This window comes from Hirundo rustica, chromosome 26, assembly GCF_015227805.2.
Source record: "Hirundo rustica isolate bHirRus1 chromosome 26, bHirRus1.pri.v3, whole genome shotgun sequence".
NCBI lineage: Eukaryota > Metazoa > Chordata > Aves > Passeriformes > Hirundinidae > Hirundo > Hirundo rustica.
The window spans coordinates 1,909,940-1,923,859 of NC_053475.1; the positions used below are offsets into that span (position 1 = coordinate 1,909,940).

General features: G+C 58.4%; 1 protein-coding gene across 1 annotated transcript in view; it reads right to left on the minus strand.

The window, feature by feature from the left end:
• Nucleotides 1–8,263: 8,263 nt before the first annotated feature.
• The window catches only part of EFNA2 (ephrin A2), a 40,372-nt gene continuing 34,715 nt past the window's right edge, over nt 8,264–13,920 (minus strand). The window contains exons 2-4 of the mRNA XM_040086539.1: nt 12,871–13,160; nt 10,051–10,116; nt 8,264–8,711 (exon numbers count right to left, since the gene is read on the minus strand). Coding sequence (XP_039942473.1) covers nt 8,590–8,711; nt 10,051–10,116; nt 12,871–13,160 — 478 coding nt within the window. The 3' untranslated portion in view covers nt 8,264–8,589. The remainder of the gene's footprint in view (nt 8,712–10,050; nt 10,117–12,870; nt 13,161–13,920) is intronic.

The following is a 13,920-nucleotide window of genomic DNA, read 5'->3' on the forward strand; positions in this document are numbered from 1 at the left end:
AGACAAATTACCCTTAATGATATGCTGAAGGCCATGACACCCATGTTGTCTCTTTGTCATCCTTCGCGGTGCGGCGTGAAAAGATAATACAAACCGCGGCACTTATCTACAATTGAGCGCCAAGACAACCTGCTAATCCCTTAATAACGCGGCGCCGGCCCCACGGCTGCGCTCCAGCCGCTGAATGCCAAATCGGCCAAATCGCCGCCGCTGCCGACGCCCGCCGCCCGGCTCGGGGTGCCCCGGATCCCGGCGGGGACGTGGTGGCACCGAGCCGGGGGGGAAAAAACTCGGTGCTGGAGCTAAAAGGTGCGGGGAGAGGGCTGGAAGAGGATGGGGGGGATAATGGGTGATGGATGGGTGCGAAAGGTTGATGGGCGGGGGAAATGAATGGGGAGATGGGGGGAAAGCCTGGATAAATGGGTAAAAAAAGGGTGGGGAGGTGGGAGGATTGAGTGGCAGAGGATGGGGGGGGAGAAATCATTGATAAATGGGTGCAAAAGGTCGAGGAGAAAGGGGAAAATCCCCCGTAAATGGGTGCAAAAGGATACGGTGATGGCACGGTGGAGGGGTGGAGGATGGGGGGAAATTGCAAATAAGTGGGTGCAAGAGGTTGGGGAGATCCTCAGTGAATGGACCCAAAAGGATGGGGAGTGGCAGAGGATGGGGGTGGAAATCCGTAATAAAGGGATCACAGGATGCAGTGATAGCATCATGGAGTGGCAGAGGATGGGGGGAAATCCCCCATAAATGGACCTAAAACACTGGGGAGATGGGGGGAAATTCTCAATGAATGGACCCAAAAGGATGCACTGATGGGACCATGAAGCGGCAGAGGATGAGGAGGGGACATTCCCAATAAATGGATCCAGAGGATGCAGTGCTGGGGGTGGGAGCACGGGGTGAGCACCAGCTCTGAGAGGGAAGAGGCCGGATCCCTGTGGGCCCCACCCTGATTCTGCTGATGCCCGTGGAAAACCCATCCCAGACATCCGACCCCCGTCCAGCTGCAACCTGCCGGACATCTGGGCACATCTGGGCACATCTGGGCACATCCCCGAGGGGTTTGTGCGTGGTGCCCAGGAAACCTGGGCTCAACCATCCCCCGCAGGCCCCATCCCGAACCTGCTGCCGTCCCACCCCAGCCGGCCGATCCCAGCACAGAGCACCAACATCTGGCCACATCTGGGCACATCCCAGAGGGGTTCACAAGCGGCGCCCGACCCCGGAAACGCCAGCGGAGAACGAGCGCGGCCCGCACCCAGCACGTGGCCGCCGCGACGGGGACGCCGGGTGACGCCGGGACGCGCCGTGCCCGGCATCCCCAGCCCCACGCCGGCCTCACGGGCAAGGACTGCCGCTTAATTTCCGGCTCCCTTTCCCCTTCCCACCCCCGCCGTGATTTACCTCTCCCCGGAGGAGCCCGAAAGCTGTAAACACACTTTTATTTGTCAGTCGTGTCCCCGCGGCCGCGCAGCTGTTGGGAGGGTAATAAATGATTCCGGTCCTCTTGGCTTGATGATGTCGGGATTAGGAGCCCTACATATTTTATGGAAACCTCTACATGATCTTCCTTGATAAATCATTTAAATAGGAGTGTCTTTTCTTGGTGTGGGATATAAAATATTTACCGGAGCGGGTGAAGGCTGCTCATCCGTGTTTACCCTCCCGCTTCCCAGCCCGGCTCCGGTGACAAACAGCTCAGCCCTTCACCGGCTCAATGGCACCTCGGCTGTGACACGGGGACAGGCTCCTTGGGGGTTGAAAGCTGGGGAATTTCAGGGATTTATGTGTTTCCCCCAGCTGCGTTTTGTTGCAAAAAGAAATGATTTTGGTCAGAGCATCATCCCCGTAGCGCCCACCAGCCCCATCCCAGTTTGCCGCAGCGTGACCGGCTCCAACGTGCAAAACCAGGGTCATCACTGGGATGGGAGATCCCTCAGGGGGAATTTCGGGGGGTTATGTGTTCCCTCAGCTGCATTTTGTGGCAAAAAAAAGCGATTTTGGTCCAGCATCAGAGCATCCCCTGGGTAGTGCCCACCAGCCCCGTGCTGGGGTTGTGCCATCCATGGCAGGACCAGCTCCGGCTGGAAAAACCGGGATAGGAGCTCACCAAGGGGGATTTCTGGGACCAACACCTTCCCTCGGCTGCATTTTGTTACAAAAAGGAGCGATTTTGGTCCAGCGCCCTGGAGCATCCTCCCTGCAGCCCCCACCTGCCCCCTGCCAGGGAATGTTTTCCACCAGCTCCAACCCTCAAACCCGGGGTTCTCCCGCATCTCCCGCATTCCCGGGGAGGTTTGAGACCCCCCCCTCCCAAATCCCTGCCCACCTCACCCCCACCTCCAGCCCCGGCAGCCTCCGCAGCGTCCCGCTCCCCTCTCCATTAGCATTCACGGCAATTCTTTTCATTTGTTACCTGGTAGGGGAACGAAAACACGTTGTCCCCCGCAGCGGGGGGTTTCCTACGGCGAGCCCCAACTTTTCAATCATTCCTCGGCAGCGCCGCGGCAGAGCTCGGCCTCCCCCCAGCCCCCCGGGCGGGAGCCGGCGCTATTAAAAGGCTCACCCAGGGGCATGTATTTTCCATAAGACGCCGTGTACATGCTGTGCAGCATTCGGGAGGATCATGCTGGAGCAATTGGTCCGGATATAATGCCGGTTACCTTGCGAGAGAGGAGCTCCGAGGGGAATGGATGCTCGCTCCGTGCCTGGGGGAGAATTCGCTCCCCGGCGGAGCTCGGTGCCGGCAGCCAGAGCGGGCTGGGAGAGGGGGCAAAGGAGCGGGGAAGGTGGGCTGGGGGTGGGTGGGACGCAGTGACCCCCCCAGAGATGCCCTCATCCATTGCATCCATGGGATAGTGGGAAGAAATCCTTCCCTGAGAGGGTGGAGAGGCAGCGGAGTGGATTTCCCAGAGAAGCTGCGGCTGCACCATGCCTGGAAGTGCCCAAGGCCGGGTTGGATGAGGCTTGGAGCAGCCTGGGATAGTGGAAGGGGTCCCTGCCCATGGCAAAGGTGAAATGAGATGGGATTTAATGTCCTTTCCCACCCAAACCATCCTGGGATTTGCTGATTCGATGATTCCCAGGAATCCTCCACGGACGGGGGGCTGCAGCAGCCCCCTCCCACCCCTCCACCACCCTCCCTCCACCTCCCGCGCCCCCTCCTCTCCCCGGGGTGGGGGGAATGAACAGCTGAACAAACCCAAATGTCCAGCGGCCTGAAAAGTTCCATCTCCTGCCCCGCGCACGGCGCGGAGCGAGCTGAGCACAGCCACACACCCGGCTGGGCCGGCTCCTGCAAATCCATGGCCACAAAGGGCCGGGGGTCTGGAACCCGCCCGCCGGGTCCGGGCACGGCCCCGCATCCCGGATCCCCGGGAGGGAGCGGCCCCGCATCCCGGTGCCCCGGGAGGGAGCGGCCCCGCATCCCGGTGCCCCGGGAGGGAGCGGCGGTGCCGGGTGTTCGTTTCCTCGCCTCCCCGCGCTGTCTCCTCTCCTCTCCCGCGCTGTTTCCATAAATCATCCCCCGCTCTGGGATTCTCCAGGTGCTCCGCAGCTGGCAGCTCGCTCCGGGAGCGCTCCTGCTCGTACCGCCTGTGCCTATCAGGAGATAAGGACGGGAGGAGAGGCACGGCCGGTGACAGCAGGGACATCCCGCACCCTCTGCCAGCCGGAGCCGCGGCCGGAGCTGCTGGAGGGACGTGACGGAGCCCGGGAGGCGCCGGTGAGGGCACGGTGAGCGCACGGTGAGCGCACGGTGAACGCACGGTGAGCGCACGGTGAGCGCACGGTGAACGCACGGTGAGCGCACGGTGAGCGCACGGTGAGCGCACGGTGAGCGCACGGTGCCGCGGGTGTCGCGGTGCCCCGCGTGGGACGGGACAGGGGACTCAGGGAGGCGCCCCCAGCCCTGCTGCAAGGCTCGGAGGGGCCCGGTGGCCACTGTGCCGGCCTCGGTGGCCACTGCGCCGCTCTGAGTGGCCGCTGTGCCGGCTCCATCCAGCAGCCTGAGCCTGCAGCACGCACCGGCCCCTGCGAAGGGACGGCGGCACGGGGACCCAGGGTGGCAAGGGGACGGCCTGGATGCTGGGAATTCGTTTCAACGGAGCAAATCCAAGCTGGATGCGGGAGAAAAATGGAATTTTTTTTTTTATCCCAAGATGTTCCCAGCTCCCTGCTCTGCCTTGGGGAGGGCTCGGCCTTGTGGTGACCCGGCCCCTGAAACACGGTGGCATCGCTGCTGGAGCAGGCGCCTCTGAGGCACAAAGTGGGAAAATCCCTCTGGAAAGGGACGGGACCTGCCTGGCCGAAGGTCCCTGGAGTGAGGATCAGGGGAGGGAGGGAACTGGGGACCGTCCTGAGCCTCCTCACGGTGCAAACCTGGATCACAAGGCGCTGGGGGAGCTGCACCCGCCGGGCTCTCCCACAGCTGGGATATTCCACGGGCCAGCGGAGCACGGAGCACCCACTGCCCCCAGGGGAATAAATGGGGAAAACCCACCCAATTAATGCCGAAATGCTGAAAGGGAGCAAGGAACTGCGGGAATGGTGATGTGGGAACGGTGCAGTTCAGGATCACCACCCGGCTCGGGATCCCCGGGGGCCCTGGTGCCTTGCTCTGGAGCAGGTGGGGAGCAGGACGACCCCTCCCAGCCCCACCCCATGGAATCAGCCCCAGTTATCCTCTGGAATGACCCAGCTCCGCTCATGCTCTGATCTTGCTGCGACGGGGATCCCGCAGCCCAACAGGATCCAGCGCACGGAGCACCCAGCCCAGCTCTCCATCAGCACCACTCCTGACATCAAACCTCCGTGCCTGGGCACGAGAGACGGGCTCGGAACGATCCATCCCGGCCCTAGAGCCCCACGAGCCCATTCATTAATTACCAACGACCATCCGTCTCAGCCGCGCGCTTGCCCGTTCGCTATTTTTACCTCCCTATTTCCAGCCCTCGGCGTTAAAAGAGTCATGAGCCGGGGTCTCGGAAGAAAAAAACCTCTAAAAATTCACACTTTTTGGTCAATCCCCGCCAGGTTCTTTCACTGGTGGTTCCCTCTGAGGGAAGGGAAGGGAAGGGCCGGAGGTGACGGCGGAGCTGGAGGTGGCACCCACGTCCCCGGCGGTGGGTGGCATCGCTCCCGCTCCTGGCACACGTAGGGCCCCTTATTAAAAAGCAAAAATTACTCTTTCACCCTCTGGTGGCAAAACTTCAGAGCTCGGATCAGCTGTGGGAGCCTCAATTAATTACCAGCGGGTTGTTCCTATTGCTGCTAATTATGCTGGAAGAGGCATAAAATACCAGGAAAGGAACTCAGGCCGCTCCGAAAAAGTTTAGGATTTAAGGGAAAAAAAAAAAATAAAGGGCAGAGGCGGAGGATGCTCGTGGTGCCACCTCAGAGCAGCCTGTCCTGGCCTTGTGGCCTGCCAGGATGTCACCTGTCGGTGTCTCATTCCTGGGGAAACTGAGGCAGCGGCAGGTGAGGAGCCGCCAGCCCTGAGCGCCCACCCGCCAGGCAGCCTCGCCTCCTGTAATTAAGTACTATCAACAATCGCATATTAATTAATTTAATATCCATTCTTATTAATTAACAGGGCAATTAAATCCTTCCCGTAATTAACGCACCAGCCAGCAGAGAGGTCTGGCTGCAGAGGGAAAAGGGAGCAAGGACGGAGCCGGAGCCCCCCGGGGACACAACCCCGGCCAGAGGGGGGACGCGGAGCCGCACGGAGAGGGAAAAGCGATTCCTCAAAGCAAGGGCCTCACACGACATTTATTTGTATTTTATTATAAAAAAATACAGAATCCAAACTGGGGTGGGGTTGGGGGGGGTGGCGAGAGAGATCCGGTTACCATCAGCACGACGTCGAGGACGAAAGCGGAAATGTCGAAGGACGGAGCGAGGCGCGACGGGGACCAGCACGGGGCAGGGTGGGGGGACAGCGCCGAGGGCGGGGGGGGGCTGCTCCAGGGGACCCCCAGAGCCCCCCCACCGCCGGCCCCGCCGCCGCCTCCGTCCTTCCACTCTCCCACAGTCGCTGTACACAATATAGATATTTATATATATAATCTATATATATATAAAACACAGACCGAAGGCCAGGCGGGTGCTGCCGGCTCCGCGTCCCAGAAACACAACGCTTTTGTCACCTTCGGGAACCACGACCTGGTCTGGACACACGGGACAGGGAACGGCAGGGAATGCGATTTTTTTTTTTTTTTAATTATGTTTTTTTGATTTTTGATTTTTTTTTTTTTTTTTTGTAATTTTTTTTTTTTTTTTTAATTTTTTTTTTTTTTTTTTTTGGGTGGTCGAGATGAGCTTATTGCAAGATTCCAGCTTCCTAGTCTAAAAAATAAAAAATAAAAATAAGATAAACCCTTCCATAAAATCCATTCTCAACAATACATAGAAAAAAAAAAAAACAAAAAAAAAAACGCTCACAGTATTAGCGCTGTATTTACAGGGACGGAGCCCCCCCGGACCCCGTCGCAGGAAAAGCCGGGATCCGTTCGGAATTGGGGAGCTCCAGCCAGGTCTGAGCCCATCTCTGGCATCCCCCGGGACCCCTGGGAACAGGGGGGATCTGCGGGATGGGCACAGGACCCCCCCAAGGTGGGACAGCCCCAGATTTAAGGCGAGGAGGGGTCACACCCAGGGCTGTGGGGTGACCCCTCCCTGGGGATCTGCCACCCCTGGGCTCAGGGCCAACCTCGGATTGGGGGTTTTGGGAGGGGGGGGTTTCACTTATTAATGCAAAGGAAAAGGGGAAAATCCCCAAGCCCAGACCCGGAACGTCGGGGGACAATGGGGGAGCACCAGGAAGGTCCCGCAGGCGGTGCCAGCCCCCCGTGGGGGCTCCTGTACCCCCAAGGCATCGGGGGGGGGGGACACGGAGCAGGGTGGAGGAGGAAAATCCATGGCACAGCCTCCTCCAGCCCCGGCGCTGGCCAAACGCCCTCAGAGCGATGCCCACGGCTGGGCGAGCCCGGCCTGCCGGCTCCCAGCGCCCGGCGGTGCTCCCAGTGCCAGCCGGCCATTCCCGGTGCTCCCAGTGCCAGCCGGCCATTCCCGGCGCTCCCAGTGCCAGCCACTGGCAGAGCCAGCCATTCCCAGTGCTCCCAGTGCCAGCCGGCCATTCCCGGTGCTCCCAGTGCCAGCCGGCCATTCCCGGTGCTCCCAGTGCCAGCCGGCCATTCCCAGTGCTCCCAGTGCCAGCCGGCCATTCCCGGTGCTCCCAGTGCCAGCCGGCCATTCCCAGTGCTCCCAGTGCCAGCCGGCCATTCCCAGTGCTCCCAGTGCCAGCCAGCCATTCCTGGTGCTCCCAGTGCCAGCCACTGGCAGAGCCAGCCATTCCCGGTGCTCCCAGTGCTCCCAGTGCCAGCCAGCCATTCCCAGTGCTCCCAGTGCCAGTCTCCTTCAGTGCCAGCCCTTCCCAGTGCTCTCCATGCCAGCGGCCACTCGGTGCTCCCGGCGCTGGCCATTCCTGCTCTCCGTGCCGGCCATCCTCGGTGCTCCCCGTGCCAGCCGGACATTCCCGGTGCTCTCCACGCCGGCCATCCTCAGTGCTCCCATCTCAGCTGACCATTCCCGGTGCTCTCCATGCTGGCCATCCCGGCGCTCCCATCTCAGCTGACCGCTCCCGGTGCTCTCCACACCGGCCGGACGTTCCCGGTGCTCCCCGTGCCGGCCACCCCGGTGTCCCCACGCCAGCTCTCCTCGGCTCCATCCAGTTCGTGGCTCCCGGTGTCCCATGGGGATCGCGGCGACGTCCGTGGCACGAGCGGAGGGGTCAGGGTGAGCCCCGGGCGCTCAGAGGGGGCTGCGTCCGTCCAGGCCCCGTGTGCCCGGGGGTGGCCGGGGGTGCCCGGGGGTGGCCGGGGGTGGCCGGTCCGGCTCCGTGACGTCCTGTGGCCGGGCTGGGAAGGAGTCCGTGCCCACCATGGCTGTGTCCGGTGCTCCCAGTGGCTCTGCCCACGGCGGGGACAATGGGGGCTCAGCGGGGACCCGAGCCCGGCCCGTGCGGGTCAGTCTGGCACCAGGGGGACCCGACGGGAACAACTCGAGGAATAAAAATAAAAATATTCTTTCTTTAAAAAAAAACAAAAAAACAAAAAAAAAACCAACCCAAAAAAATATCGAAAAAACCCAAAAACAAACAAACAAAAATATCCACAAGGAAAACCCTGAAAGCAAAAAAGAAGAAAAGAAGGGGAAAAAAAAAAAAAAAAAAGCCTAAAAAAAAAAAAAAAGGCGAGACAACAAGAAGGGGGGGAAACAAAAAAAAAAAAGAAGAAAAAAATGGAAAAAAAAGCCAAACGGACGAGGAGGACTCTGTATTTGGTCTAGAAATGTAAAAAGCAACGCCCCACCGGGACAACCGGAGCTGCAGGGCGGGGATGGAAGTCGGGATCCATCCCCCGGGACAGCCCGGCACCGCTCCCGGAGGGACGGCCGTGCCACGGCGGGGGCTCCAGGCGGGCGGCAGGATCCTCGCCGGCGGCACCGACCCTCCCCGGGCACCATCCAGGCCGATCGGGATCCGTCCCCGGGCCGCTCCCGCCCCGCGGGTCGCGGGTGTCGGTGCTACGAGAGCAGCAGCGTCCAGACGAGCGGCACCACCGCCAGCGCCGCCGGCGGCACCCTGAGGCTGCAGCAGGAGTTGTTGCTGGTGAAAATGGGCTCCGGGGATTCGTACAGGGAATCGTCTGTGGAAAAGGAAGGAACACAAGGGAGGGTGAGGCGCTGGGGTGGCTGGCTGCGGTCCGGGCTGGAAGCGGAGGCGCGGCGATGCTCGGCATCCCTGGGGTTGGGATCTGGCAGCGTCGCCGTGAGCTGGGCAATGACCTCTCCCCAAATCCCAGCCGCCCCAAAAGCGCAGGGACGCGGCGCGGGGCAGTGCGGGAATGCCCAGGGCGCTGCCGGGGGTGCGGCGGTTCCTGCCCTTTTCCTGGGATCACGGAGCCCGTGTGCCAGGGGACACGGAGGGGACACGCGGGGACACACGGGGGACACGCAGGGACACACGGGGGACACAGACGGGGGACACGCGGGGACACACGGGGGACACGCAGGGACACACGGGTCCCCCTGTGGCCTCTCCCCCGGCTCAGCTCGCTCCAGTTTCTCCCTGGATTACGGATTTTTACGGATCTAGAAGCAGGAAAAGCCGAGTCTGGTCCTGCCTTGTGATGCTCCAACGCTCCACCCGCCCCGATCCCCCTGTCCCCTCCAATTCCAGAGGGTCTCTGGTGCCGGGATGAGGTTTCCAGGCTCATCCCAAAGCCAGACCCAGTCAGGGGTGACCCCTCAGGGACCTCCCACCCTCCCCCTTCCCTTCCCTTCCCCTCCGCAAGACGGAACAAAATCCCGATATTATTAAAATACTAAAAAAATAATATCGGGAGAGATTTTTTTTAATTTTTTTTTTTTCCTCCCCTCGCCTCATCCCGAACGGAACACGATGATTTTTTTACGGACGGTTCCGTCACGTTGGGTTTTATTTCAAAGCCACCGGAGGAAGGGAGGCGAGAGCCATCGGTTACCCGGTGACATTCCGCCGTCCCCGGGGGGAGAGCCGCTGCCATTTGCTAATTACACGTTAACAGGAGAAGAAAATTATTAATTTGGTGGTTGTTTTTTTGTTGGGTTTGTTTTTTTTTTTTTTTTTTGAATGGCTGATTTATGCGAGTCGGGGAAGTAGCCGATGAGCGGGGATGATTATTGTTATTCATTTTATTTTATTTTATTTTATTTTATTTTATTTTATTTTACTTAACTTTATTTTATTTTATGTTACTTTATTTTATTAAAATTTTATTTTATTTTTATATTTTATTTTATTTTTATATTTTATTTTATTTTATTTTTCCCTCTCTCTGTCTCTCTGTCTGGACAGAGCTGAGGAGCCCTGTCCCCATCCCTGTCCCCATCCCTGTCCCCATCCCTGTCCCCATCGGGGCGGCACCCAAAGGCCACCACTCGCCCCCAACCCACGGGGCAGGGCTTGGGGACCCCCCCGGGACCCCCCCCAAACCTCTCACTTACTTGTTGGCCGAACATAAACCTTCAGCTTCAGGCAGGGCCTGTCCACCGTGTTCGGGGGGGACGCGGCTGCGGGAGGAAAAGGGGACAAGGCGGGTGGGTTGTGAAACGAGGCGCAGGGCACGGAACGAAAACAATAAACATCGGGAGAAAGGGGGGGATCGCAGCAGTTATCGGGGTGAAACGTCCTCTCAGGGTGAGAAAACGGGATTATTTTATATATGTATATATATAAAGAGATTTCATTTTAATTTTGGTTTCTATATGCAAAAAGAGAGTTAGTTTTAATTTAATTCTTTCTCTCTTTTTTTTTTTTTTTTTTTTTCTTTTAATTAAAGCAGGTTTGTTTTTATTTTTACCCTTCCCTGGTTTTTTTTTTCTGTTTTGGCACTTCACCCCATGAGGGGAAGGAGAAGGTGCTGAGCTGAGCTGGTCCGTGAGCATCCCAACTCCTCCATCCCAACTCCTCCAATCCCAACTCCTCCATCCCAACTCCTCCAATCCCAACTCCTCCATCCCAACTCCTTCAATCCCAACTCCTCCATCCCAACTCCTCCATCCCAACTCCTCTAATCCCAACTCCTCCATCCCAACTCCTCCATCCCAACTCCTCCAATCCCAACTCCTCCATCCCAACTCCTTCAATCCCAACTCCTCCATCCCAACTCCTCCATCCCAACTCCTCCATCCCACCTCCTCCATCCCAACTCCTCAATCCCAACTCCTCCAATCCCAACTCCTCTAACTCAACTCCTCCATCCCAACTCCTCCATCCCAACTCCATCCCAGCTCCTCCAGGTCTGCTGATGACCTTCCATGGGAATCCTATCCCATGGAATTCTATCCTGGAGCATCCCATCCTACAGCATCCCAACCCACAGAATTCCATCCCACGGAATCCTATCCTACAGCATCCCGTCCCACGGAATCCCATCCTAGAGCATCCAATCCTACAGCATCCCATCCCGTGGAGTCCCAACCCATGGAATTCCATCCTACAGCATCCCAACCCACTGAATTCCATCCCACGGAGTCCCAACCCACAGAATCCCATCTCATGGAGTCCCAAACCATGGAATCCCCGTCCTACATCATCCCATCCCACAGAATCCCATCCCACGGAGTCCCAACCCACAGAATCCCATCCCATGGAATTCCATCCCACAGAATCCCATCCCACAGAGTCCCAACCCACAGAATCCCATCCCACGGAGTCCCATCCCACAGAATCCCATCCCATGGAGTCCCATCCCACAGAATCCCATCCCACGGAGTCCCATCCCACAGAATCCCATCCCATCCCGCTGCATCCCAGCTCCATCCCCAGGGCCGGCGCGTGCCCTTGACCCGCTGCGGAGGCACGAGCGCGTCCCGGTGCCGGCGGGTTAATGGATTCCGATCCGTGGGCTCGAGGAGGAGGTAATTTCTTTTCTTTCATGTCTGCTAAATACGGTTCCTCAAAGAGGCATAATTTCTAATGTTCCGCATGACGGGAATTCTAACCGGGTTAGCAATGATCAGCTTCCCATTTACTCCTGTGTAATCTCTCCCTAACGACATTAAAAAATAAAAAAATAAAAAATAAAATAAAATAAAATAAAAAGCTGGGGAATGGGGTGGGCTGGTGTTGGGGAAGAGAGAGAGAGAGAGGGAGAGAGAGTTGTGGCCGCAGTTATTGCGCCGGTGACATTTTACAGGGGGGGAAGAGCGAGGGGGGAAATGGTAATTTAATATAGATAAAAGGAACAAATTAAGTGGGCTGAAAACAGCTGCTTTAGGAAAAAGAGGAGGAGTGATAAGGCGCAGGAGCGCGGCCGTGGCTCCGGCGAGCGCGGCGGGGTTGGGGTCGCTCTGCCTCGCTTGGGTTTGGGTTTTACCCCAGCACCTGCTCCCGGCACCTCTGGATGATTTCTCCAGTGGGCTCCTCTCCCCCTCCTGCTCCTGCGGACGCTCTGGAGGTGGAAATTCCCTGCCAGGAGCCCTCGCCCTGCAGCCAGGCCGGAGTTTCCCTCCAGAGCAGGCCAGGCAGTTCAGGGGTCAGGTTTGGGTGAGAAAAGGAGCCCAGATTCGGGAGAGCACAGGGATACATGGGAGAGCCCAGGAATTACATGTGAGAGCACAGAGATACATGGGAGAGCTCAGGAATTACATGTGAGAGCACAGGGATACAGGGGAGAGCTCAGGAATTACAAGTGAGAGCACAGAGATACATGGGAGAGCTCAGGAATTACATGTGAGAGCTCAGGAATTACATGTGAGAGCACAGGGATACATGGGAGAGCATGGGAATAGACAAGAAAGCACAGGAATTGCATCTAAGAGCACGGAATACGTGGGAGAGCTCAGGAATTATGCACAAGAGCACGGGAATTCATGGGAGAGCATGGGAATATAAGTGAGATAATGGGAACACTCACGAGAGCAAGGAACACATTGGGAGAGCACAGGAATTACACAGGAGAGCATGGAAATAGATGTGAGAGGATGGGAATTACATGTGCGAGCACAGGAACGACACGTGAGACCACGGGAATATTTTTGAGAGCACAGGAATACACAGGAGCTCATGGGAACACCGCCTGGTGCTGGGGCCACTCCCAGTGCCATTCCCACTGGGATGAGACCAGTGCCTCTGGACAGTCCTGGTCACTCTCACGCCCAGAGCTGTGATAACTTCAGCAAAGGTTTCCACGGGAAAAGGGAAAGTTTCCACCCTGAGCTGCAGTTTTGGAGGGCGATCCTGCATCATTTCGGGGTCCGCACCGAGCCAGAGGGACACCCCTGGGATCCTCCCGCCCCGTCCCCGTCCCCGTCCTCACTCACAGATGTAGTAGTACTCGTGGCCGGGTCGGAACTCGAAGCCCAGCGAGAAGGGGGTGAAGAGCTGGAACTTCTCGGAGAACTTGAGGGGCCCGTTGGGGGAGTCGGGGCGGTTGCACTCCCAGCGCTTGAAGCCGCGCTGCCGGTGGTCGCAGGACGCGTGTCCCTCGTAGTTGACCATGTAGAGGATGTACCTCTCCATCCGCTCCGGCAGCGGCTCCTCGTAGTGCGGGCAGTAGATGTCCAGGTAGTCGTTGATGCTCACCTCCACCGTGTAGTCGCCGCGGTGGAACCTGCGCGGAGTTGGGTCGGTGGGTCACAGACCCGGCCCCGCTCATCTGGGGATCCCCCCCCACCGCCCATTCCCCGGCAGAATCGCGGAATCACGGAGTGCTTTGGGTGGGAAGGGGCCTTGAAGCTCATCCAGTCCCTGTGGGTGTTCTGGTTGCGTGCCCTGCTTGGCGTCCTGGGCTGCAACTCTGACAAAGCCGCTCATTTTTGGGGCTGCAAAGGCTCTGAAAGGAACGAGCCAAGGAGAAGCATTCCCGGGAGATGGAGTGGAGCCTCCAGCTGATCCCGGATTATCGGATCCGAGCGGGTAAGGAGGGGCAGGTGACCACAGGACCAGGGAATCCCAGGATAGTTTGGTGGGAAGGAGCTTAAAGCCCATCCAGTCCCCCCCTGCCATGGGCAGGGACATCTTCCATCGTCCCAGGCTGCTCCAGCCTTGCCTTGGACACTTCCAGGGGCAGCCACAGCAGCTTCGGGCACCTCTCCATGATCCAAGGCCTGATCCAACCCCAAAGCTCCCATTAACCTCCGGATTAACCCAGCTCCTCTTTGTTTCATGCCAACGAACCTGCACCGTTTGACAGGAAACCACACAAAAACGATTATTCCCGGCATCGCCGCAGCCCAGCGCCGCAATCCCGGTGTCATTGGAGTCCTTGGCACCGATTATCCCAGAGATTAAGGGATTTTCAGCACTGCAGAACCCCGTGGCATGTGCCAGCAACCCCCCTCCAGCTCCTCGGGGCGACTCCTCCCCAAATT